This window comes from Lissotriton helveticus, chromosome 4_1 (genome assembly GCF_964261635.1).
Source record: "Lissotriton helveticus chromosome 4_1, aLisHel1.1, whole genome shotgun sequence".
Taxonomy (NCBI): Eukaryota; Metazoa; Chordata; class Amphibia; order Caudata; family Salamandridae; genus Lissotriton; species Lissotriton helveticus.
Genome location: NC_136063.1, coordinates 1,115,399,948 through 1,115,424,294, shown reverse-complemented (window position 1 = coordinate 1,115,424,294; position 24,347 = coordinate 1,115,399,948). Strand labels below are relative to the sequence as shown.

The window sequence follows — 24,347 nt, the reverse complement described above, 5'->3', positions numbered from 1 at the left end:
GTGAAATTAAGCAAAGTGCACAACATTTGTTTTCTGAAAAGCCATAAATAATACCAGTGGTGGTTCTTCTGTAATGGCGGAGGAGCGTTGCCCCACCGAAGAATAAAAAAATAATACGATAATAAAACAATTGTATTATTATTTTATTTTTCACTGTCAGCTGATGCTGCAGAATCCAGGGGAGACCAGGCAATCCTATCTTGATAGCACAGGGACTGGGTGGAGGAGTGGTGGGCACTTCTAAGTGCGCATCCCAGTTTGGCTGGCCGTCTTAGGCCAGCCAAACAGTCATGTGCACTCAGATTTCTCCAATCCAGCTGTATTGTACAGCTGGGTGGAGAAATGGCACAGGCTCACCGTCCCTTAGTGTGCGCCTAACCAGGCCGCTCAGACAAATCCAGGCGCTGCTCTCACACAATGAGAGCAGCATCTGGATTGGGTGAGGAGCATGGGTAGCTGTGCTAGCCCAGGGACTTCCAAAAGAGAGGAGCACCGAGGCAGCCAGCAGCAGGAGTAGCAGGCAAGTGCTTTTTTAAATGATTCTTATTTTGGCAGCAGCCGCTGCTGAATAATATGCTATTTGCCCATTGTTGAAATTTCCTCCCCACAAAAAACATTGCCTATGGCAACATTTTCCCACCAAATCCTTTTCAGACATTTAAATGTTTCCTGCAGTGAAATATTGGGCAACAAGTGCGAGTTCGGAGGATTGAAAATACCCATAGAACGTTGCGAGTGGTCACTCACTTCCTGGTATGTCAAATATCAAACAAGTAGGGCCTTCAGCTGAGTGGTCCCAGAGAAGGCTTAGGTCCCCTCTGTTTTGCAAGAGCCTCTTGGAGTCCTGGAGACGTAATCCAATTTGAGCGGGAAACACCTGAAAACCGCAAATTGGTCCGCAGCCAGCGGCATTCGTGGAATGGATATGAGGTCACCTCTTCTCGCCTTTCACTCTAAAGTGCTTTGGCCTATGTAGACATCATTGCCAACCCTTTGGGACAGAGCTGCAGTTGCAGACAGATTGTAAGCATAGTTCATTTTCCGTAGAGAGTTGGACCACCTGACCTCAAGATGCGTTCGCAGGACTATGTGCGAAGCCATGTGGGTCGTATACAGGAGGAATTCTTTCGGCTACCAGATGTTTTTGGTTTAAAACAAAATAAAGTAGATAACCAAGTTCTAACCCTGGTTTCATATTTTATTTTCGTTCGCCGGCTTTGATGTTCGGGTGCGAGCTGCAAGATGCATAAAACAGGACATGTTATGTTACCTCATAAATGTTAAATTGCTCGACTAGATCCAAGTCTGTTCCTTTCTTGTTCAGGTGCCTCTGCGAAACCGCTTCAATGCCGAGCTCTTCCAGACAGTCCAGCACGTCGTAGAAGGAGTCCTGATCCGGCAGCCCCGACAGCGTCTGAGAGTTGAAGAGGACACAGAGATAAGTTTGCAAGCAACAGCTATAGAAATAAAAAAAATACAAAATTAAACAACCACAGCTACATCTTCAAAGTTGGATGGCACCTAAAAAGGGGAACATAGAATACATGTCAATTAGAGGTGTACATCACATCTTGATTTCAGTGAAATCTGATAGAGAAAAATAGTTTAAGAATGGCTGGATTTTCGTTTACAGAGTAGCCCAGAGCTTAAAACCGGGCCAATGTTTTCTATGCAATATATATCCATGGTTGGGTTGACTGTACTTTTGGCATAGTCCCTCTGTGCCTTTAAGCCTCGACTTTGTAATTTCTGACTCACTGGGGACCGCATTAAAAGTGGGACAGTATTCACGTTTCGGTCAAAAACGTGCATTTTCAGTAGAAACGATTATAATTGGCGTGTGATTTATAGACACCAATTGACTGTCTCGAGCAGCTGGAATGCATAGGAAGAAAACAGGCTTTAATTCCGGGAAAACACGTGGAAGTCCGTGCAGTCCAGTCCGGATGTTAAAACTTGGAATGAGTCAGTAATGGACTTGTAGCTCCGCACATTTCCCGCCAATCTTTTAAATTTGCTCCTTTTACTGTCCTTTCTAAATCGTTGCTTTTAATTCATGAATACGCTTAGTAGCCCCTCCTTGGTACCGCCTTGTCGGCATTTGTAACCTCCCATGAGGACTGGACTTTTTAATTGTGTTGTTACACTGTCTGCTTTATCTAGTCGGTGAGCACTATTTTTTATTGATTTTCCCCTATTCCACCTACGCTGTGCTTTCCTACAGTGCAGCACACCGCCCACTTTTATATTGTAATCACTAACCGCGGTCCGCTTTAACTATAGCGGCCATGCTTCCCTTTTTTTTTTTTGCAGAGTTTTTATATAGCGAGAACTAGACCCGAACCGAATCAGGTATCAGAGCGCTTTACACATTTTCCAGTTACGTTACATGAGGACACACTTTCATTTTAGGCACGGGGAGATTAAGTGATTTGCCCAGAATCACAGGAGGTTTTGGCGTCGTTACCGAGACTCGAACCCAGTTCCTCCAGGTCCGAGGTCGAGCGCCCTAGCCGTTAGGCCAACTCCTCTCCTCCTCTTCCTTATTTATTTAATTCACCAGCACGGTCCGCTTTAAGTATAACGGCTGCGGTTCTTTTTCAATATTGCCATGTCGGCCTACCTAAACTATAGCAGTGGCGCTTCTTTATTTATTTTATTTGTCTGCACAGCATGCTTTAACTATAGCGGCCACGCTACGAAACCGTTTTTTTTAGTGAAAGTGCCCCACACCGAGCTTTCACTTTACTAGTGGCCTCGCCCCTTTCTTTAGACATTGCTCGTCGTATTCAGGTACCAGTGAGCCGCGTCTAAAGAAAGGGGGGCTATCGTCATTAAAGTGAAAAAAGTGATACCCCCAGTCAAGTGATCTGGGTTTAATCCATCACCATTCTTTAGCTCACTCCACCACCACAGTTCAGACATGGCCATATGCAAATCAGTCTGACCCTGTGCCTCATGGGAACAGTCCAGCCCGAACTGCCAAGCCATGTCTTCGCTGGACCGGAAACAAGCATCCTGGGACCGGTTTCGGATTCATTATCCTCATCAGCCAGGCTATCTTGAATCCAGTGGCAGAGTGAGCAAGGGCCCCACATCTGGGCATACCCTGCCAACTTAGGGCAAACAAAGCGATACCAAACGGGGTGATGGACAGAGCGTTTGAGCAAATCAAACACTCACACCCAGTCAAATGATCTGGGTTTAATCCATCACCGTTCTTTAGCCTACTCTGCCACCCCAGTTCAGACATGGCTATATGCAAATCAGTCTGACCCTGTGCCTCATGGGAACAGTCCAGCCCGAACTGCCAAGCCATGTCTTCGCTGGACCGGAAACAAGCATCCTGGGACCGGTTTCGGATTCATTATCCTCATCAGCCAGGCTATCTTGAATCCAGTGGTAGAGTGAGCAAGGGCCCCACGTCTGGGCATACCCTGCCAACTTAGGGCGAACAAACATCAAACACTCACCCCCAGTCAACTGATCTGGGGTTAATCCATCACCATTCTCACCATGAGGCAGAGGGTCAAGACTGATTTGCATATGGCCATGTCTGAACTGGGGTGGCTCGTGAGCAAAATAACGATGGATTAAAACGATGGATTAAATCCAGATCTGTGACTGGGGGTGAATGTTTTGCCATTGTGCAACATTCCGTCTACCATCTTGTGTGTTTTGCTGTTTACCCTATGTGGGAAGGGTATGCCCAGATGTGGGTCCCGTGCTCACTACGCCACTGGAGTCAAGCTATCCTGGCTGAAGACGGCTGATATACAGAAACCGGTCCTAGGATGCTTGATTCCGGTCCAGGGAAGGCATGGCTTGGCAGTTCAGTCTGGACTGTTCCCATGAGGCACAGGGTCAAGACTGATTTGCATATGGCCATGTCTGAACTGGGGTGGCTCGGTGAGCAAAATAACGATGGATTAAACCCAGATCTGTGAATGTTTTGCCATTGTGCAACATTCCGTCAATCATCTTGTGTGTTTTGCTGTTCACCCTATGTGGGAAGGGTATGCCCAGACGTGGGTCTCGAGCTCACTACACCACTGGTCAAGCTATCCTGGCTAAACCGGTCCTAGGATGCTTGATTCTGGTCCAGGGAAGACATGGCTTGGCAGTTCGGTCTGAACTGTTCCCATGAGGCACAGGGTCAAGACTGATTTGCATATGGCCATGTCAGAACTGGGGTGGCTCAGTGAGCAAAATAACAATGGATTAAGCCCAGATCTGTGACTGGGGGTGAATATTTTGCCATCGTGCAACATTCCGTCCATCATCTTGTGTGTTTTGCTGGTCATTAAAGTGAAAGCACAGCATGCAGAGCTTTTACAGTAAAAAAAGTTTTTTAGTAAAAGCGCCCCATGCCGTGCTTTCACATTAATGTTGGGTGCCCCTCTTTCTTTAGACGCCGCTGTAACCTGACTATGGCGAGCAGCGTCTAAAGAAAAGGTCGGGACCACCAATAAAGTGGTGTTGCATGTGCGAGAGTTTTAGCTATTGGCATTACAAATGACAGTGCCTTTTATATATGTGTTGGTTTTCAAAACGCATAAATAAAAGGCATTTTCATTTACAATGCCAATAGCTTAAACTCTTGCAAATGCGAGACCTATGGCATTGCAAATGCTTGTTTTGATAACTATCCCTTGCGTGGGAGTGAGCTAGACACCGCTGGAGAACTGGTGGACCCCATCCATAAAAGAACGAAAGAGCATGACAAGGGAGCCCTTAGACCACGCTGTGTGAAGCCTAACTGCTGGTGGCAGTGATTTCTAGTCAGCGGTACATGTCTTTCTGCCTGTCACCCCTGGTCCAAGCGTTAAGTATCTATTTTTGCCACCCTTACACCTGGGCCTTCACTTCCCCAAGCATGTGCGGATGTTTGAGTGGGTTTGATGTACAGGTAAGATCCTGCAGACCCTTGGAGTCTCACTCGAAGGAGACTCAAAATGGAGGTTTCCAATGCCTCTGAGTGAGTCTCCTTCGTGACCTTGTTTGGAGTTGTCCCCATTGCTATTATTTTGAGGATGGTGTTTCCTTATCAAGTGGTTTATTCTACTTTGGGTTTTACAGTTCAAATGCACAAATCTAGTGACAAGGCAGAGAAGCCACCGCTGTCTCTAGTAAGATTCGGTTTTAGGAAGTTTGCCAGTACTCTACCAAGTGACACCATGTGCTGAAGAAGCCAAAGCTGCTCTTCTCCCCATTCCTGTGCTCAGATGTTTTTCCTATGGAGAAAGCTCTGCAAGACAATGTACTGCAAAATGATTGGAGAGCCTCCTGAAAGATTGCAGCCATGCTGACGGATAGTGAAAACTGCCTTAACCCATCCCGTACTTGGGATACATTTTGTGTCCTCATATTGAAATTCTCTGTTGCCCTTTAACCTTCACCAGAAGATCTGAACACCAATCAGCGGAAGGCAAAGTTCGATCTTCGGAACCCCTCGGGGAGCAAAAATAAGAACAGGACAACGGAGAAGACCACAACTCCTGCATCTTTGGAGACAACAGTTAAGGTAAACTTCCCTGATGTTGAGAGGACCAGTCCTGGCTTCCTCCGTAGACCTGTGGTCCAGCTGCAACAAACTGAGAGCCAGCTCTGCAGCACAGGCCCGCCAAAAACCAGAGAGCTTCTGAGAGCTTTGCAGCATGAGAAAAGACTATAATTGGACATTGATAACTGGTGAACCACATACCGAGCCCTGTTCCGGTGACATCCAAAGGTGAAGGAATTCCTTCAGCATACTAATATTTTTCCCATATGCCTTATTTGGAGAACTATATCTATATCGTGCACCCAACATGGGCAAGCTAACGCTGCCTATTAAGGGAATCCCCAGTTCTTCTAAGCTACTTGGGATCCATTCCCTTTGTATGGTATGGCAGCATAGATGCCAGAATAATTGTCGAGATATGTCTAGCTCTGAGTATCCTCAAGTTACTTCATTTGAAGGTGGTAAGTGTACTACAACTGCAGATGCTCTTATGAAGGTACTGTCTACGCTAGGTCCTATCTACAGTTGCAAGTTATCATGTCAGCCAGGCTAGGACCGGCACCCTCAATTGTTTCAGCCCCACTGGCCAGTTCGTAGAAAGCTACTTTAAAGAATTGAACCTCTTCATCAGTCCTACTTATGAAATGACGTGAATCTTCAATCTGATCCACCCCCAGTCACTTACATTCAGCTGTGCTGCTAACATTCCTTTGAAAGGCGATTTTAACTGAGGCGAGTGATGACAAGCATAAGTGATATGACCCACAGTGGAATGGGGGCAATTCAGGAAAGCACCGGTCGCTATAGAGAAATGTTGCACGTCCACTCTCTGCCCCTTGTTTCATGCACTAGGAAAATATTATAACTCAGGTGAACATTTGATGTTAGTTTTGAAAGACAGATTCGAAAGTAACTTCACTGTGATTACCTTTCACTGACTTGCATTGCGTCTAGCTTTGGCACTCGTGCTCTTTGGGGTATAAACGCTTTTCAGGCTGTAGCACGGCGAACTTAAGCGCAGTTAACATTTTGAAGTTGAGCCTGGGCAGCGCAAGCACTGCTCTGCAAAGCATGATATATTCAGGTATGGACTTGAACCTCCGCCCAGTTTCTCCCCATCTTTCAATTGGCTCCTGCTACTGTCCTTTCTAAATGGTTGCTTTTGATTCATGAATAGGCTTAGTAGTCCCTACTAAGTACCGCCTTTTCTACATTTGTAACCTCCATGAGGACTGGGCCTTTTACTTGTGTGGTTACTTGGTAAGGTTTATTAGGTCTCTGAGCACTATTTTCTTGAATGATTTTCTCCTATTCAACCCATCCCATGCTCTACTGCAACGCAGCACGGCGCCCGCTTTTATATTTTTTTACTAATGGCAGCAGCACTATATTTTCAAAATACGTGGCTCTTTTCCCCGATCTCCCATACCATGCTGCACACCATCTCACCCCTCCTACTTGCCTTCCCCCACCACCCCTCTGAGGTCACTACTTATTTCTGCTGTATAGTGATTTCCCGCACCTCTTTTCTTTTTGCGGCTTCATACAAAGCGATCATCTGCGCTTTATATAAACACACAGTAACATTCTTTTTTTGTCAATTTGCCCATACAAATGGCAATAGTGCTGTGCAAATTTCATCACTCCGCTGCATAAAAAACAAACATTTGCAATGCAATAGGTTTTGCATGTGCGAGAATTTGAGCTATTGAGCTATTGGCATTTTATATGACAATGCTTTTTATTTATGTGTTGGTTTTCAAAACAGATAAATAAAAGCCATTGTCATTTACAAAACCAATAGCTTAAACTCTCGCAAGTGCGAGACCTTTTGCATCGCAAATGCTTTAAAAAAATATTTCTGGGTGTAGCTTTGCCTCTATACGTGCTGAACCTTTTGTGCTTGTTAGTACCTACTCGACTTTACTGTTCTGTTAATCTACTGTGTTATTAGAGTTCTATTCGTTTTTTATATAGTCTATTACAGACTGGACGTCGGAGTTTATTTATTTTATATGATGATGTTATACTTTAGCTGAGTTCTTCCCTCACACTTCTTTGGGAAATCATTGACTACTCGATGTCCCTTTTACGAGGAGAACAATATATTTGATGGGTTATGGAATTATTTTGAAGGAGGCAGTGGTGAAATCTATGAGTTGTTGGGTATTTGGACACCTACCTGCTCTAGTGTGAATGGGCAAAGTTCATCAAGTTGTCAATTCTGTTGATGGCCCGTCCGGTGTTATTGGATAGCGTGCTAATTTAGCAATTTTTCATTGGAAAGCGTTAGGTATGCAATCCATTAAGTGCTGCAATCCATTAAGTGCTGTCTAGAGCTGGTGCAGAGACCATAGGATCTTTGGTTGAGAAGTAAGAGGGCCTCGTTTTGCCATGGCCGCGGAGTTGGACCTTTCTCCCCCTGACATTCCAGAACCCACGTTTCTGGAGAATCTACTGCACTATGGGCTTTTTCTAGGAGCTATTTTCCAGCTGGTATGCATCCTGGCCATCATTTATCCCACTTCCAAGTCCCTACAGACGGACGTTGATCACTATGAAGTTAAAAGTTCTGAGCCAGCCAAGAAACCAAAACCTGTGACCGCACAAGTGACGAAGAAGCCAAAGAAGGAACCCAAGAAGAAACGGTAAAGAAGCTTTGGAAAGGCAAAAGCAACGAACTGTATGCCACCTACCTGCGAACAGGCCACAGTCCTGACTGACATCACCCGCGGTGTCCAAGAACTCTTATACATAAGGGACAACTCCCATTGACTTTTGTGCTGTGGGCGGCGTGACAGAGCTATGCAGACCATTTCATACCACCAATCCCCAGATAGAAATCATTTTTCAAGTGCATAGTGTGTAAAAACCACAAGCATTGACTTAGTTCAAACAAGCCCCGAGAACAGTCTCAGAACGAGTATTCATGTAACCTGTTTTGTTGACTTCAGTGTTAAGTTTGTGTGGTTTTCTTGGGCTACACCGTTTGTTACCCCTACCCACTTCCACAAGGAAACTTTGATGTGATAAAAAAAGCAGCCTGAATTGTGCTACATAGCATATTGTGGTGTTTTTTTGTAGGCACGCACCTATTACTCTTTTCTCCTTTCATTGTAGTCTTCCTTTGAAGTGTAGAGTGTGTCATGGTGTAATTGATTCTGATAAATCTTAAATAAAGAAAATCATTGATAAAAAAAAAGGAAAGCTTTAGGTATATGGTTTGTTGAGTGGCTAAATTTGTGAGGCTAAATTTGTTGTTGAACATGGTAATGATTTTGTGGGTCTGAAATATGAAAGTTTTTGGGAGGACATTTGTTGACATGGTTGACTAGTGTAGGAAGCTGGCTCCTTATAGAGTATACCAAAAAGAGGTATAGGGTGCAAAGAGTCCAGGTATCCCTTATAAGTGCACAGAGGCTTGCTCTAGCAATTCCAAGTTGCTCTCTTAGGGGATAGTGCTGTCAGGCAGCCTTTTGCTTATCAGAGAGGAGTGTTAGACATCTGCTGCATGCACTAAGTCAATAAATAATACACACAACTCAATAAGGAGATCCACACCAATTTATAAAAATAACACATATCTTTAAATATATTTATGCACCAAAATAATTAGAATCAGGTAAGAACAGTTCAAGGTAGAAATATTTACATTTACAGTCGAAACTTAGTGCAATTTCTCGAGTGGTAATGTGATCCTATGGAGGAAAGACATAAATTGGCATACAGGTACTTAGAGGACCGATCTTCTGGACTTAAGTTGAATAAGGGGCAGGGTCAAAGACAGCACCAACAGGTCACCTCGTGCATCACTGGAGAGGTGAGTTGCAGAGGTGCAATACAGCTTAGGGTGCCCCATTCAAGTCAATGGGGATCGGTCAGGTCAAAAAAGGGCTGCAATGTTTGAACTGGTGGGAAGGTCCAGCTGAACCAACAAGGGGGCTCAGATCGTATGATGCTCAGGGATGTGGGGACACCTTTCATCCTCTTCTGCTCGGGTGGCTGGGTGTAAAGGTGCCCTGAGGCGTCACTTGCAGTAGAGGGGGCCGGTACTAAGAGCTGAAGGCGAGGTCGGGAAGTCAACAGTTGGCAAATCCAAGGTGGGCTTCAGTGCTGAAGGGTCTGGGGAACACGCTAGCACTATTGGTCCACTTTAACTCGGGCTAGGGGCACAGGTTCAGTTGTGCTTTCCAGTGTCATGTTTTTGGTGATGGGGAGTCCTCGCAGCCCCAATAATATTAGATTTAGGGGTGTTAGGGGCGTGTTGGGTAGTAGAGCAAATGTACTACTTACCCCTGGGGTCACAATGCCCACTGTATGACCACTTCCTGAGGGAAGTGGGCAGAACCCTGTCCCAGAGTTTCCGAATCTGCCATCACAAAGATGAAAGACTTTTAAATGTTGTGTCCACATCAGGGAGCCCACCTTAGGGGTGGAATCAGCCTGAGGGTGAACACATCTATCTGACTACTAATTTTCCCACCTGTCCAGGCGCCAAATGGCTCCTGGTCAGGGGGGATGGCAGCACCTCTGAGCGAAGCCAGATTTGCTTACTAAAGGCAGCGGGCTGGTTGAAGCTACCTGACTTGAAATGCTAATTTATAGCTCATCTTGCTGTAGAGGGGGCAAAACACCCTCTACCAGAGGAGGCTTTGTTCCTGACCTGCTGAGAGCATGGGCTCTCACCACTGGGTATCAGAAATTTGTCTGTGGTAGCTGGCTGGTCAAGAACAGCCAGCAAGCACAATAGTAGTTGGTAGGCTTTCAGGGGGCATCTCCAAGGTGCCTTACGGGTGCATGCATTAATAAATCCATCACTGGAATCAGTGTGGGTTTATTAATACCAGATGTTTGACACCAAACATCTTTGGTTTCAGTGACATTATCATGTAGCTGGGGAACTCGTTTTACACCAGTGTCCAGCACATGTATTTTAAATGGCTTCCCTGGTCACTTGCACTGGCAGTAATGGGACTGGCCAGCACAAGGCATATATATTCATGCAGATATGTCCACACACGTAGGATAGTGCACCCTGTCTTAGGGTTATAAGGCCTGCTGTAGGGGTGACCTATCTATACTGCATGCACTGACTGTAGCCATGGCACACAGGGATGCGTGCCACGTTGTGGTTTCACTTTTGTGTGCAAAAAGACACGGAGACTGCAATAGCATTCTACATGAGTTAGGTGAGTGGTCCCTTAGGGTCACACATACTTGCTGCAGCCTTTGGGGACCCTCTTTAGTACCCTTGCCCTTGGTACCTGGGGTACCATTTACTAGGGAATTACAGGGGTGCTATAGGTATCCTCGATTGGGGGAACACTTGCACAGTTTTAGAAATAGAGATCTGGCATTGGGGACCTGGATAGCAGTGCACTTCATGCCAAAGTTGCATTGAATACCAGGCAAACAATGGGGGTAACCATGCCAAAAAGGGCACTTTCCTACAACTAGTTAAAGAGATAGAAGCTAACCAAGGTTGATATAACACAAGATGAAGGTGCTTTCTTATAGAATGTGAAAAGTTTGATTGTTGCTGAAATGTCTGGGACTGCTTTTAAATAAAGCAGTTTCTTTTTAAAATGCAGCCCGTTTTCCTTAAAGGAAAACGGGGCGCATTTAAAAAAAAAATAATTAAATGTTTTTGTTTCATTTTTTAAGGGCAGGTAGTAGTTCTTGGGACCACAGCCTGGCCCTACATTAACAAAGGGGAAGGGGTCCTCTGGGTCGCAAAACATTCTTACACAGGGTAGGGAGTCGCTTTTAGGTATAGGGGCCCTTGGAACCCCCCTTCCTCATAGCGAGTTGCAAATCCTATTTAGCAAGCCACAATTAAATTGTGACTTGCTAAATAGGGTTTGTACATTGCCCATTGGTATTTTTGCATGCGCAAATGGGTCACAATCCTGTTAGCGCATGCAAAAATGGGTCGTACATCTGGCCCAAAATATTTTGGTCACTAATGATTTGGATACGGGGTATGAAGGGGTTAACACTGCAATGGGTTCCTTAAGAGAATAGATACCCCGTTGCCTCTTCTTTCTATGCTCTGGCCGTGGGGTGTATGTTATAGCCAGGCTGACGTTTGTGGAGATGGTGTGGTCAGATACATGAAGCTGCAGCAATGTGATGCCAGTGGGATTTACCGAACTGACTCGTCCTCGACATCCCCCGGCGCGAACACATCAGCCAGCACTTGCGGCGATTCCACCGGCTCCCCGTGGAGAACAGGGTCACCTTCAAAGTCCTCACTCACGCCTACAAGTGCCTGCACAACTATGGACCCAAATACCTAAAACGACAGAGTAAACTTCCACGTACCCAAAAGAAACCTGCGATAATCCAACCTCGCACAGGTTCTACAGAGCCAGCTCAAGCGGAAGATCGTTCTCGCACATTGCGACAAAGACCTGGAACGAGCTACCGGCAGACATCAGACGTGCCTCCTCCCTGGACACCTTCAGGAAGACCCTCAAGACCTGGCTCTTCGGCTGAACAGAGCAGCGCTCCCCCCCTCCCCTCCAACCCCCCTAGCCCCTTGAGAGCCTCACGGATTAGTAGCGAGCTTTATAAACCCCCTGATCGTTTGATTGATTGATTGATGTCAATGATGTAGTGTATGGTCTTGAAATCGAAATGTTCTACTTCATTCATTCAATGGCTTACATAAAAGACTAACATACATGGTCTCTTTATGTTACTTCCGAATACCTAGTATTTTCTTCCTGTTACCCTGTATCTAGGCTGCATTCTGAGTTCTGGACTGCTATGAGCTTTTTTGATTGTCCAGAGGAATGGGTAGCTTCTCGTTTTTGGGGTTCTTAAGGGTTCGCTGTATTCGTTTTGAGAGTGGACCATTATATGTTAGCTAAGGCACATTGCAGGAAGATGTGAGTGAAACAGAGTGCCTGAAATTGTGGAAGATGCTGTCGAGTAGGTGTGTAGGGTACTGGTACTTTGATATTTGTCTTGAAATGTTTAGGGATGGAGAATATAACTTGTGACATTATATGAACCGCACAACATAAGCACACGCCCATGCCTTCTTTGTCAATAACAGGCACCCATGCAGCATAAGACAAGAAGCTCCTGGCAGCACACAGCCAGCAACCTGAGAACACACAACCAAGCACACAGCAAGTATTATACTTATTACAACAATGTTAGATCCACTCTGTTTTCTTGAAATGGCTGTCGGTAGATAGAACACACTTTTTTATACTGGAGAAGGTTTGGCAGTGGCATATCCCTCAGCCCATCACTGGCAGGAGTTACCGGCATTTTATTTTTATGGCCTCCGAGCCGTCAGATAACTTCGAAAGACAACAGAACCCGGGAGCCCTAGTGAAAGTTTAATCTACACTTTGGACAAATCCCAAACGGGAACCGAGATGGAGTCTTCAGGCCCTTTGATATGGCGCATGTTAGGGGCTTTCTGAGCCACTGGCTTGGAGGAGGTTTGGCCGATCCCGGCCTAGAGGTGAACATTTCTTTATACCTGTGCCAGTCCTGTGAACCTGCCGCCTTTTCTGCTTCCATCAAAGTATGTTTTTTTTTGGTTTATGTAATGGCTTACAAAAAAGGATAAATGCTTCACCGGCACGCTGGTGGCCACCCAATTCATAAAGTGCCTCCTCTTATGGTGCCAAAAAGCAATTCCAGGGGAGATCTGGAGACGCGGACTCACAGTCGCTCTGTCGAGTGCGGCGGCCATAGCTGGCTCAGGCGGCCATAGCTGGCTCAGGCGGCCATAGCTGGCTCAGGCGGCCATAGCTGGCTTGCTTCAGAGTTTCCATCAGGGTTTAAAGCTTTCAGATCGCGACACAGTAACTGACCTTCTGAGCCAGTTTCGAAGTTCTCACAAATTCCAGAAAAGTACTTTTGCAGCCATATCGCCAATTTATTAGTTTATGGAAATCATGCCATCATTCAGTCAAATAAAAACAATAAGATAACATTGAAAAATGCTCCCAGGGATATGAAAAATACAGAGTGAACTTGGAGTATAATCTCGATGGAAGATGAATATGTCTGCTGACCTAACTGATATACTCTGTAAATTGTGACGCTGCTGCAAAAAACGAAGGCAGCGGGCCATGGCATCGATTCAATCACTGGACAGAAAGAACTTTGTAATATTTGTTATGGGAGAAATATGCATAGGATTAGGGAGCACATGTGAAGCTTCTTCTGTGCCATGCGATTAAAGACTGCCCTATAAAAACAGCAATAAAAATAGTGTTTCACATTAATATAAACAGTTCATAGCATTCCATTTCTTTGGCGGGAGAGGGGTTCACCCCAGAATGAAGGCACGAACTGAAACTGTGGACATGCAACTATGACTTATGGAGATAATTTTTAGGACAAAACAATTTGCATAATTCAAAAAGCTATGTGGCAAACACTGGAAAGTGTCAGACAGAGATACGATTCAATATGGGGTAGAAATTAAAATGTTAAAGAGTTTAGGAAATTGTCAGAATGTAAGTATATGAACGGGTGGAGCTTTCCAGATGTGTCACTGGGAATTTTTGCAAATTCACAAAGGTTGTACATCTATAACTGCGTATGGGTCTACATGCGAAGGTGTTATTGTATGATATGTGATGTGAATCAGGCCCATAGTCTTCAAGATAACATACATAGCATAATAATAATACCAAAAACAATGACAACCGCAATAAAAACATTGACCAGGGCCATAGCCGGCACTGGGCGTTTTCCCGGTGTGCCAGAAGAGGGTGGGGGGTGCCGGTTTTGGACCGGTGGGGGGCGGTTTTGGTACAGAGGGACCGTTTTGCAAAAGTGCTGCAATATCAGCCCCCTGTACTAAAAGCAGCAGCAGCTGTGTTTCCCACAAGCACATACCGGACGGTCCGACTCAATTGCCAGGGCTGGTTTGCATTCCCAATCCGGCCCTTAACAATGACATTAACAATACAAATTTCATTCTGGCTGAGACTTCGAGAGCTGGAGAGCCAATCAGAATTTTCATTTTATGGACTATACCAACCCTTCAAGGCTTACTCAGGGAGTGTTCTACGCTGCTGCCTCCATGTTATTGGAGTGTGCTGGTCTCCTAGTGGAGCACACCCCCAGCCTGTGCAGGGGAACACCTGCAGCATAGTAAAAACAGCTCCTTTGTTCCCCACGGTGATCCTCCCACCTATTCAACATAAATGTTGTCCCGCTCTTGCTCCCACTCCTAGCTTTGATGTAGGGGAATCACAATCAACAACCGCACAGAAAAATATACGATTGCAAACAAACTGCCATGTTTGTTTCTTTTGTCTCTTACTTTCATGAAATCGGGCCTACAATTGAAGCCTCATTGTTGAAGAGGTTAAAGGTGAAATCAAACACTAAGCTGTTGCTGCCAACAGTAGTATAGAAGGGCCATAGTCTAAGCTCTAGGGCTACCCACTACGAGTCAACAAGGTGGAGCACTGGGTATTAGAAAGGCCTTTGTGAGTAAGGGAGGCGGACGGCAAAGAAAGTGCAGTTTCACGGTCAATAAGAGTGAATGCAGTGTAAAGTTGGGTGCAGTGACCAGACCCTATAAAGAATGCGATGAACCTGAGGCTTTTGCAGTTGCAAAATGTAGAAGCAGGATTTGATCAGGAAACTGCAGAGGATGTTAACTATCAGTTCTTGGGTGAGTACGTATGGAAGAAAGCTTTATTAGGGTTTGAGAGAGTTGGGGGTAGGTGGATCTGAAATGCCAAAGGTACAAGAGATAGCCTGTACAGTTTGTGGCTGGCAGAGTTTTCAAGCAGGGCAGTTACATGTCTCGGAGTAGGTACAAGCTGAATAGCCAAGATAGATGGTTTTGCACGAGTGGAGAAAAAGGAAGGACACATTAGATTTGTACTCCCTGGAGAGGGGGATGAGATGACTTGTGGCCGATGTACCTCACAAACAATACCACTTAGAGTAGTTTGTGCATACCATTGTTAGCAGCCTTTTTAAAAATAGTTCCCGAGTAGAGAGTAGGGATTTTGTCCAGGAGCCAGTAGGGTGTCAAAGGAGAATCGGGATTTTAAGGGTCTGGCTCACACAACCTACAGGCTGCACCTTAATTTCCAAGCAAAATTCCCTACTAAGAGTAGTACACATTGTTTTGGTCCCCATGCATAAAGAGCATGCTTTCTGCACTGATAGGGCATGCACTCTCTTGTTAATGCATCACACACTGAGTAATACAGTAGGCCTGAGACAAGGAAGAATGATAGTACATTGATTATGAAGTGTCATTATAACTGGCTGCTTGTACCAAGGCACCTCATTTACTGTTAGAACAACCTGTGAGTAGGTTAAATAGCCAACTGAACAGACTATTGTATGTATTATCTTTTATCTCCAAAACAAGACAGACTAATGCGTTAGTGCACATGGTTAGGTACCTTGTTCACCAGTGTCATTGCGTAGACAAGGAGCTCCGTGTCAACCCCGTCCTTCTCTTCCAGAATCTCCATCACATTGGACCATGGTTTCCCTCCTGAAATCAAACACAATAATGAAGGGCAAACAGAGAGTCAACATGCAATACATTCTTCTAACTGGAGGACCACTGCCAATATCCAAGCCCTTGGAAGAGACCTGACACAACACACATTAACCATACAGAAAAGTACTCTTATTATGAAAACGTGCATCTCCCATTACTATTATGAAAAGCGGTACAGCCTCCAAAAATGATGACTTTCTAGAGCACATATCACCCTAACAGGTAAACAAGGAATTTACAGTCTAGATCCCTGATTAATGGCCCATCTGCTGAGGTTGCTTGTGCTAATCCTGGACTACATTCAACCATCTTTCTAGTCCTTACAATTCTAGATATACACAATTCAAAGGTGTGAACAGATCCGAGCCCCAGACCCCAGTTACGCAGTTACTACAAGGTGTATTCTACTCCAGGAGGTACCCCAAGTCCTGGAGAGGTCAATTGTGACCATTGAGTGACAAGATAAAGGCCCTTGGGTGCTTCCAGGGGAGCTCCTGCGGACGCCAACCCATTTCTAACACCAGTACTGACACTTTGTGACCTGCCTTGGTAACAGAATGGAGCAGTACCAGGTGCTGGTGCGGAAATACTTTTTATGTAAATCAGTTCAACCCGTAACTTACAAAGGTGGTCTCCAACTCCATGCCTTGTCCTTCTTCAGCTCAACTGAAGAAGGACAAGGCTAACAACATTTCAATAACACTACTTATTATGTTCAGTCAATAATGAGAGTTTTAATGTTGTTCGAAAACCTTCATTTATTGTTAAGAGTTTAGTATTTTGCTTTTGGTATCTTTATACAAATTAGCAATTTGTTTACAAAAATATTAAGAAAAGTATGGCTAGATGCAATCAAGAAAATTACAGAGTATTCCTTAAAGGAAATATTACCAACGTCCCCACTATACTCTTGCATATCCTAACCCACCAGAACCCATATAGAGCAATTGATTTAAAGGAGCATTGAAATAGAATCAGATTGTAGTTGAACTCCACATGAAGAGTAGTTCTGGAAACCCGTCCGAGTCTCCTCTCTCAAACAGCATCAGCAAACAGTTGCAGTAACAGTAGTCACAGCAGCAGCTATAACCATTAAAGAAATTAGACACCCACAAAGTAGTTGGTGACTGAAATCACCGTCAGCAGTGGCTCACAGCGAATAGGGCAAAAGACTAAGGAACAGGATGGTCTCTGAACAAATAGCCTGGACCCGTCTGGACAGCATAAAGCTCTCAGAGCATGCTATAAGGAAGAAGTGTTGGAAAATCTAACTAGGAACATGTATATTAAACACAAAAACACATGTATCCATCCACGCCGGTGTTAGGTCATCCCAAACCAATGGAAGAGGCTCATCCAATGGTCTGCTTCTTATTTCTCCATTCCCACGATAAACGTACAAAGTCAGCAAGGTATTATCTACAAAGAGTCTACTTAGTTGGTAATATACAAGTGCGTAAGATTCACTCTTGAGTCCACACAAGAACCCAGCAGTCTAAACTATTAGCTAGTCCAAAACTCAACTGCGTGACAATTAACTATTCTAAAGCAGAAACATTCCAGCTGTAACTTTACTGAATTAAGTCATGGGATCCAGTTTTCATGTAGGCACCACTGTTTTAATATACTTCATAGCATTCATTATAATGAATATCTGGCAATTAAAATCGAACTAAATACGATGAGAACACCTAGCTTAGGAAGGAAAGAAATACATTTTTAAAGTCAGCATATTCTACAAATATGATATGTCTAATGAAGTCAAATGTGAAATATTTATTTAATACAGTACAGTTCAGCATTTACAAAAAAGCATTTGTTTATTTAAGAAGAGAGTTAAAGGATTAGAAAAATAAATGAGGCCTAGTCTGAGTTGATGATGTAATTACAATAGAAATGAATGCTTACTTCAAAAAACAAAGTCAACCTACACGTTAATTTGCACATTTAAGAAAAGGCACGTTTTCTTTTCTTTTATTCTTTAAGCGTTCTCATGGTAAAATATTGCCAGAATTCGGACATTTATTTTCAGCTAAATTTTCCTGCCCTATCACTGGTTTCCGTTGAGCTTTGTCCAGTGCCCCAATGTCATTGAATACCAGGGCCTGGTAGCCCCTTTAGCTGGATAACAAAAGATTAAATTGGGACCACCTTTTTGCGCACCAAGGACCATATGTATCAAGCAAATTCGAATTTCGGCCTTTGCGAATGCGAATTTGCTAAATGGTATGTATAAAGCAAAATCTGGTGCAAAACAAGGAATCGCAAAATTTGCGATTCCTTATTTTGCAATTGCATTTAAGGAATCGCAAATTTTGTGATTCCTTAAATGGAATGTATGAAGCAAAAAAAATTAGCAAAATGTCCTTAAGGAATCGCAAATTACCACCAACTTCTAGATGGTGGTAAGTTGCGAATTCTTTGAAAAATGCACATTTCTGTATTTTTCAAAGTGCCATGTGATGCACATACATCCCCTTAGGGCATGTATGTGCGCCACATGTGCATCCATGCATATTTCAGGGGTGTAACAGGGTGTCCTTTGGACACCCCTGCACCCTTGAAATTATTCTCAATCTGCGATTAGCAAATTGCGAATCGCAAATTGAGAATTACTTCCCATTCATTCCTACGGCCTCCTGGCCCATAGAAAAGAATGGGAAAGTATTCCTTAATTGCGATTCGCAATTTGCTAATTGCAATTAAGGAATTTTTTAGAAATCGCAAAAAAAATGCGATTTTGTTCATACATACCTATTTGCGATTCTCAAATAGCGATTTCTTAAAAATCGCTATTTGAGAATCGCAAATCAGGTTGATGATACATATGGCCCTAAATATATATATTTTTTCTCAGTGGGATTTTTAGTGTGTTTATAACATTTTGGGATTTTTGTAATATTTTAGTAGGTTCAGATCCGCCTGGGCTCGTAATGACTGTGCGGTTGTGACCCATTAAACGATGGAGTGCTCGAAAACAGTAGGTTCAGATCCGCCTGGGCTCGTAAAGACTGTGGCAGTTGTGACCCATTAAACGATGGAGTGCCGGAAAACAATGCCTAAGGGTAGACATGTTGCAGCACTCTTGAAACATAGTAGCATTCTATCTGGCGCCTCTGTTTCACTGACCAGGAGAATGTACACAAATCTGTGGCAAAAACAGTGGGACCGAGTGACGCTGAGAGTTCACAATCCTGCCTCTTCCTGTAACATTATCCATGGATGTCTATGCTATTCGCATTGTAGCACCTTACTACGTAAGTGCATTGAAACCAAGCTGGGGGAGGGGCACATCTTGACCCCACAATGTGCTAATATTGTCTGGGTTTCTGCTGTGCACCGCAATAACTGCCCATATTCCATATGTATACGTTAAGGCCTATGTGTTTTAAAGCAAATGTAGCTGTGAAAAGCCACTGGGTTTATTTTGCAGTATTATTTCCTCACATTGTGTCTGATTTCCAGACCCACGCTCCTCCCTTAGAACAGGCTCGGTCTATCCTCCTCTAGAGCGGACTATCAACTAATCACACAGTAATCCATTTGAATTGGGATATAAGTGAGACCCTCTCCCATCACTGGTAAATGACAGCACCCAGCCTGGATACAGCCCAGCATCCACTGACTGCCCAAGGACACAGAGAAAAGGGTTTGCCACGCATTAACATAAAACACTGTATTTTATAGAGTTTTAAAGGTTGTGGACCGAAAGCGCTGAAATCCTGAGCTTAACCCTTATTATTAATGCCCACAACTAAATTTCATGTCCTCTTGCACTATGTATATGACCTACTAGCAAGGTGGAGGCTACCTACAGAAATTGAACCTGCAACACTTTCAACCAGTACTACCCAAAACTGTTGACAACCAAAATTCAAGCAACAGAAATTCTACTTCTATGGGCTTTAAGTTAATAAAATCACTGAAAACTTCAATAGTTGTTTGGAAGAAGGAGTCTCCCGCTTACTGCTAATGGATTGAAAACTAACAATTGTTAACAAAAAAGAAACTTTTAAAGGTTATGATGTGGCCACTGAGGAAAACAAATTAATCACATTGTGATTGTGTTGTGCACACTGAAAAACAACAATTCTGTCCGGCCTCTCACAGTAATTTTAGGTGGGTTTACACCCCCACTCCCCTGAGTGCCGCAAGAAGTGTTAAAAATAAAATGGCAATGAAATGATTTCATTGCCATTTTATTTTTAACTGAGGTACGTAGCAGCTGCCAGCCTGACTCCAAGCCAAGAGGGCGAGTTCTCTGCTGCCGATTAGCACCAGGAGGACTGTCGTAGTGGTGGCCATGCACTTCAAAGTGCGCATGTCACTTTAGCCGGTGCTCTTGGGCAGGCCAAAGAGACATACTCCATTTGAAGCTCTCCACCCAGCTATCTTAGACAGCTGGGTGGAGACCAAACACAGGCCTCCTGGGCATGAAGGAGCGTTTAGCCAACAAGCTCCAACTAGTACTGGAGGTGCTCTCATGCAGCATGACAGCAGCTCCAGGATTGGTTAGGGGGTTCATAGTTACACATACTTTGAAGGACAGCGTGGAGGACACAGAGCCCACATGTAAGTACACTTTAGTTTTATTTAATGAATGTAATGTGTAATGCATGTAGTTTGTTTTGTTTTGGATGGGTGGTTATTAGGGCTTTTGAGGGAGGTTTTTTTGCGTATAGAAAAAATTGCTTTTCTGTTTTTGCAGGTAGTGGGACACGTCGTTCGCCCCACCACTTTGAAGGGTCACCAGCCACTCCTGTTATAGTCATTATTAGTAAAAAAAATTATACTAGTTACATAAATCGCGATGTAATGAACAGTTCTTTTATACGTCTCCTGCATCTACACCTACATATTGTTCATACCAGTGGTTAAACTCATGGTAAACTCAAAGTTTGCTGCAGGTGGTAAGGCTTCTAAAGAATTTACTTCTATTCTCATCCCCGGGAAAATGTTCTATTAAAATGCACATTGTTTATTTTCTTATGTTACGTAAACATGGTTGTATTACCGTGGCAAATTACGCCGTCGCACGGCTTTCCATAATTCACTTGCAGAGCTCTTCGGGAGTTTAATGGACAGGCAGAAAAGTCTGAGTGTGCAACAGATGTTCAAGAGACATGTGGAAGGAATTCTCTCAGCTCAAAAAAGATGTAGGATGGTAAGGAGTGATATCCTCGCAGAGAAATATGTCTTCCTGTGGCTACTCACAAGAAACAGATCCAGCAGATAGAGAACGCTTGTATTGCCAGTCTGATCTACAGTAACACCAGTGGGAAAGGGGTGGATTACCAATACACAACCTGAATGAATGAATGAATGAATATTGAATTTATAAAGCGCTAAACTTAGCCCAGGTCAGTATCTTGCTGCTGATGGCAGGCCTGGCATGCAAAGCAGTTGCAGTGACGTTCAGGCATGAGTCTATGTTTTCATTTAGCTGTACTTTAGATGTGGATCCCTTACATACTGGACAGGACTTTAGATTTCTTTGGTGTCCATAGTTGGACTGCCTTAAAGGTCTGGTATGAGGGCTGTTTTTTTGGCTATTTGAGGGCTTTTTTATAGTCCGGTGGGCTGGTTCTCGCTGTAGATTCCCTGATATTACCAAAAACATTCTCTGCAGCAAGTACAAACACATGGACTCCCCCATATCTCGAAAATCATCTATCTGACCTATCTTTAATAGTCGATTTACAGAATTCGTGCCATTTTGATAGCTATCTGATTAGCTAATGCCTTTCTGGTAATAGGCCGTGCAAGCGATGTCTAGTTGGACTAGGAGAGACCTAAAAATGTGAATCTTCAATTTTTATTTGAACATCCAAAGTCCTCTGAAATGTATTGGTGGAAAATCCCTCAACCTGAGCTGCATTCTTCATCGAATGCCATGACCGCGTTGTTACATCGCATACGATTACATCTCAAGTCGTTACAATGACTTGCTGTAGGGGGCGCGTTGGACTTAGGAATAGTATAATTTACTATTCCAACTCCAGTTTGTGCAACAGCAGGGAAGGTGTTGGATTTACAATCCAACACCTTCCGCCCCCTATACAAGTCATTGTACGACTAGCGATGTAATCGTATGCAATATAACAACGCGGTTGTCTCCCTTTAACACATCTCTGTAAATGAACAAAGTACCCAAAATGCAACTTCAGTCTTTACTGGACAGAAGTGGTGGATTCTTCTACAAATCCGGGGTAGGTTGCCGCCATTAACGTTTTTGAGACACAGATGAAGGGGCACTGAGGTGAGGTAGTGAAGGTGGGGAATCTGGATACAAATAAATCACAGGCAAACTGAGCATCTCTTCTGAGGGCAATTTGTGAAATCCTGATTGAAAGGAGCCCGCGGAGATTGTTGAAGGGGAACTGTACTTAAGAGCCACTTAGAACTGTGGGCGAACAGAGATGAGGCAGTCAAAGGGAATTGAGGGGCAGTAGAGGGCTTCTTAACTAAGGGAACTTCCACAGTGCTTTGGAAGTTACCCAGACACATGCAAGTCAAGAGGGACTGGGTGGCAAGATGGGTTAAGTCAGGTAAGAGTCTGCATTATTTGAGACATATTACACAAGCTTAACAACAGTGTCATGTTTGCTTCTTACATGGATATATCCTTAGAGCCGTGGGAGTTGGATCACCTCTTAACTATATACCTAACATTGCAGCTTTAAATACTTGTTCCCACACATAATAACATGTTATGCTAGCTGTGGTTGTCCTGACCCTTAATAGAAGGCTAGATTCACCACAACTGCATAAAAGAATTTCCAGTCATAAAATGTGAGGTTCTACCAACACATACATTCAGGTAAATGCCTGAGCCACAAGGATGGCTGCCAGCATTGTAGGAATCTGGTGGTTAGGGCTGAAAGAGCTTTCAACCAAGCAAAGAAACGGACACGACCCCGGTTGATCTGTTTAGAAGTAACCCAACCCAATACTTTTGGCTACTAAGGAAGTGAAAATTAGAAGACAAGAAGCGAAGTAGGAAAGAAAGTTGTTATAAAAGAAGAATAAGACCCACAGGGCAGCAACAACGACGGAACCCTCAGGCTTCATTATAGAATTTTTTAACCAAAAATCGTAGCTGTTTCCAAATGTTTCTATGTGATGCTAATATAATCTTCTAAAGCGAGTGTATACCATGAAGGCTTTCATGCTGCTTGGGTGGAGTATTACATATCAGGAAGAACATCTACCCAGGCAAATATTCAGAGAAATCCCATCGTTTTAGTGACTTGTAGAATTGCAGTACATTTTCAGTTTTGCTCAGCAAAAGAAGCAATGAATCTCTTGGAACAATAGGGGGCTCAGTCAATGGGCATGGATCACTGGGGCACTGGTAATGAACTAGGAGAGTAGTTAACAGAAGGGAAAGGTCTGCTCGAAGAGCAGCTCTAGGATCAGGTGGTTAAACAGCCCCTGGGCCTCTTCTCAACGAGTATTAGCAAGCCTAAGGATTTTTCCAATTGGCATTAGCAAGATCTAATTTTTTTTGCCACTCGTAATATTTTTCCCATTGTGAATCAGCACATCACATGGTCTTTTCCACAAAATTGAAAAAAAGCCCTAAATGTTTTCCAAGGTGAGGAAGCAAACGCTAAGATTTTGTACAAGGTGAATAAGCACACTCCAAGGCATTTCCGAAAGTAAATAATAATATGGGTCTAAGATTGTCTATGGTGAATGACCAAGCTCTCTGTTATTTTCCAAGGTGCATAAGCAAGGCCCAAGGCTTCTATAGGGTGAAAGTTGGATCCTCATCTCTCTGATGTTATCGGGCTGAATATGTCTTAGCAAACGTCTTTTTTTATGACAGGTATTCTCACAAGGGCCCGAGAATGTGCTCATTCCCAAAGTGAACAGAAGACGTGGATGTATACAGTCGTGGTCATCATTTTTGTATCCCCTCCCTGTATTACCCTTGCATTCTTCTACCCAGCAACTTGAGGATGGATTGGTTTTAGCATTTCTAATTTACAAATAAGACCTGACAAAATTAAGGTTTTCGAGGTAGCACTCCTGAAAATTTCTAAATTTCTGAATAAATGCCTTTGTATCTTTCTGGAAATATTGTACCATTTTTGTAGCATCTGAGCATTTACTTCAGGTGGATTCATAAGGTAGAAAACAAACAGCAACCAAGCATATCCCAACACAGCCTGCTTCAGTCTGCGCATAATGTGGGATTCTATGATTCCACTGCCCGCTGTGGCATTTCCAGCACCTGGTTTGGATTTGTTTTAGTTGAAAACAGAGCAATAGTGACAACCACCCAGACGAATGCAGGAAGGAAACTTACATTTGTGCAAGTGCTGA

General features: G+C 43.8%; 1 protein-coding gene and 1 pseudogene across 8 annotated transcripts in view; one reads left to right on the top strand and one right to left on the bottom strand.

Annotated features, from left to right (window-relative positions):
- The window catches only part of FHOD3 (formin homology 2 domain containing 3), a 1,303,582-nt gene that overhangs the window by 338,030 nt on the left and 941,205 nt on the right, over positions 1–24,347 (bottom strand). For all 8 annotated transcript variants that reach the window (XM_078687715.1, XM_078687716.1, XM_078687717.1 and 5 more), the window contains exons 8-9: positions 15,913–16,007; positions 1,271–1,414 (exon numbers count right to left, since the gene is read on the bottom strand). In XM_078687715.1, coding sequence (XP_078543841.1) covers positions 1,271–1,414; positions 15,913–16,007 — 239 coding nt within the window. The remainder of the gene's footprint in view (positions 1–1,270; positions 1,415–15,912; positions 16,008–24,347) is intronic.
- On the top strand, positions 7,826–8,223 carry LOC144827444 (protein MANBAL pseudogene; annotated as a pseudogene).